The sequence below is a fragment of the Pterocles gutturalis genome, unplaced genomic scaffold (genome assembly GCF_000699245.1).
Source record: "Pterocles gutturalis isolate BGI_N339 unplaced genomic scaffold, ASM69924v1 scaffold52486, whole genome shotgun sequence".
NCBI classification, from domain to species: Eukaryota; Metazoa; Chordata; class Aves; order Pterocliformes; family Pteroclidae; genus Pterocles; species Pterocles gutturalis.
This window is the reverse complement of record NW_010104958.1, coordinates 1-2,054: the sequence shown is the minus strand read 5'-3', so window position 1 is coordinate 2,054 and position 2,054 is coordinate 1. Positions and strand designations below refer to the sequence as shown.

Below are 2,054 nucleotides of genomic sequence, written 5' to 3'. Positions count from 1 at the left end.
TATATATATATATATATATACATTTACATTTTTGTAACAAAAATAAACTTTGAGAGGTGAGAGGGTTTTTTGCTTACATTCTGACCCCCAGGGCTTTCTCATGCTCCCCTCCTCACCCCACCCATTCCCTGCTCTCCCTTACATTCTTTGAGTAACATCCCTTTCACTTTAAGGCAAGATGCAAAGCATCCATTCACACAAATGCATGACATCAGCAAGGCTTCACAAAAAAGGCACCAAGACTTATAACTTCAAAAACAAAACTTCTGCCACATGTGAGTGTCTCATCAGGTGATAGTTACATAGCATCACTCTAACATGCTCAAATACAGTAAGTGCTGTTCCCAAAGAAGTTTGAAACTCATTACAGTATTGTTCCTGAAATACAATTAACATTTACAAAATATGTCCCTGCAAACTGCAAATAATACAATACGGATATGCAAAGGTTTTTCACATCAATAGTACCTAAAGGAAAGCAAAACCATGGCACATGTACAATTTACATCAGCTACATACTTAATCAAAAGTCCTTTCTTCCTAATAAAAGACTATTGTTTACGGGGAAAATTATACTGAACTTATATCCACAGTCCATGCAAATTAAGTCATTCAACAGAGGGGGAAAACTTAAGTGGCAGCTGTTTCAGGCAGCTCAAGTTTAAAGAAAAGTTAAATAGCCTTGCAACATATGGTATTGGGGGAGTAACTGGAGACTCCATGTCTGATAGTACCACTGGAAAAGGTGAATTCTCCTGTTCCAGAAGGTAATCTCAGCAAATCTCAATCGTCCTTGGCGAAAAGGCTGACGTCATGTCTGTAAGTGCTGAGGTCACCTGTGAGCTGAAATTGCTGGTGACCCCTGGAGATGAGAAGGAGGTGGCCACTTGGGTCTGAAAAGTGGCAGTGCCAGAGGGGTAAGTGGTTGCTATAGAAGGAGATGGGAACGTGGTGTGTGCAGGGGAAGGGTAGGAAGGAGCAGGGGAGGAATACACTGTGCGGACTGGCGAGGGGTAAGTGGTGGCGATGGAGGAAGGGTAGGATGTCGTCACAGAGGATGAGTAGGCAGGAATGGGTGAAGCAGTTGAGACTGGAGCTGCCTTTTCCACTTTCTTGTCCTTCTGCCTAAGGTGGATTTTAGCGTGTCTCTTCCTCTCATCACTTCTAGCAAACTTTCTGCCACAAATGTCACAGGCAAATGGCTTCTCTCCTGTGTGTGTGCGGATGTGTGTAGTCATTTCTGAAGTTCCGCATGCAAATACGGCACTGGAAAGGTTTCTGTCCCGTGTGGATGCGGATGTGCCGTGTTAGCTCGTCGGACCGTGAAAACCTCCGGTCACAGGACTCCACTGGGCAGGCATAGGGTCGCTCATGAGGAGGGGTCTTGCTGGGACGGTTTGGGTATTTCCTCATCCTGCTGGGCTTGATCAGCTGGGACTGATAGTTAGCGTTTAGGGTCTTCAACTCCTGGGAGCCAGTCTGAGTAGCAAATGCCTTAATAGTGGACAGCGGCGTGAGGGAAGGCTGCTGTGCTCTGGTCTCAAGGGCTGGGAAGGGCTTCTGATCAGCCGGAACAAGACTGAGCTCACCCTGTTGCTGAGGGAACAGGTAATCCGGGATCATTGGCACCTGAAAGTTGGTTTTAGCGGTCGGATAAGCTGGAGGTGGATACTGGATGGGGGCTCCAGAGGGGTTGGGAAAGGACTGCGCCTGTGATTCAGGGAAGATGTCAGAGCTGGAATTGGGAAAAGTTGGTGCAGCTGAGTAAATTGGACTGTTCTCACTGGCTTGGACAGAGCAGCTCAGAGGGGCACTCTGCGAGGAGGAGGATGGTGATGACGAAGGCGTAGAGGTGGGAGGTGCGTTAGCCATGCCCACTAGCCCACTGACGAGGCTGAAGAGGGGCTCTGGCCATAAGGTGTTGCTACTGTTGGCAGCCGGCTCTAGGGAGAAGCGTCCTGTGTAGGTTATCGGTGGCAGTCGTGTCGTTTGGTTGGGATAGCTGGTTTCTGTCAGGGTTTTCTCGTTGTTCAGGGAGATCTCGGGAAAAGTGT

At 47.9% G+C, this 2,054-nt stretch overlaps 1 protein-coding gene across 1 annotated transcript; it reads right to left on the bottom strand.

The window, feature by feature from the left end:
* Positions 1-62: 62 nt before the first annotated feature.
* LOC104471744 (early growth response protein 1-like) lies at positions 63-2,048 on the bottom strand. The gene is given in 2 exon segments (XM_010087205.1): positions 63-1,242; positions 1,244-2,048. Coding segments are annotated over 2 exon segments (1,098 nt in total). The 5' UTR covers positions 1,873-2,048; the 3' UTR covers positions 63-773.
* Between the last annotated feature and the right edge of the window lie 6 nt (positions 2,049-2,054).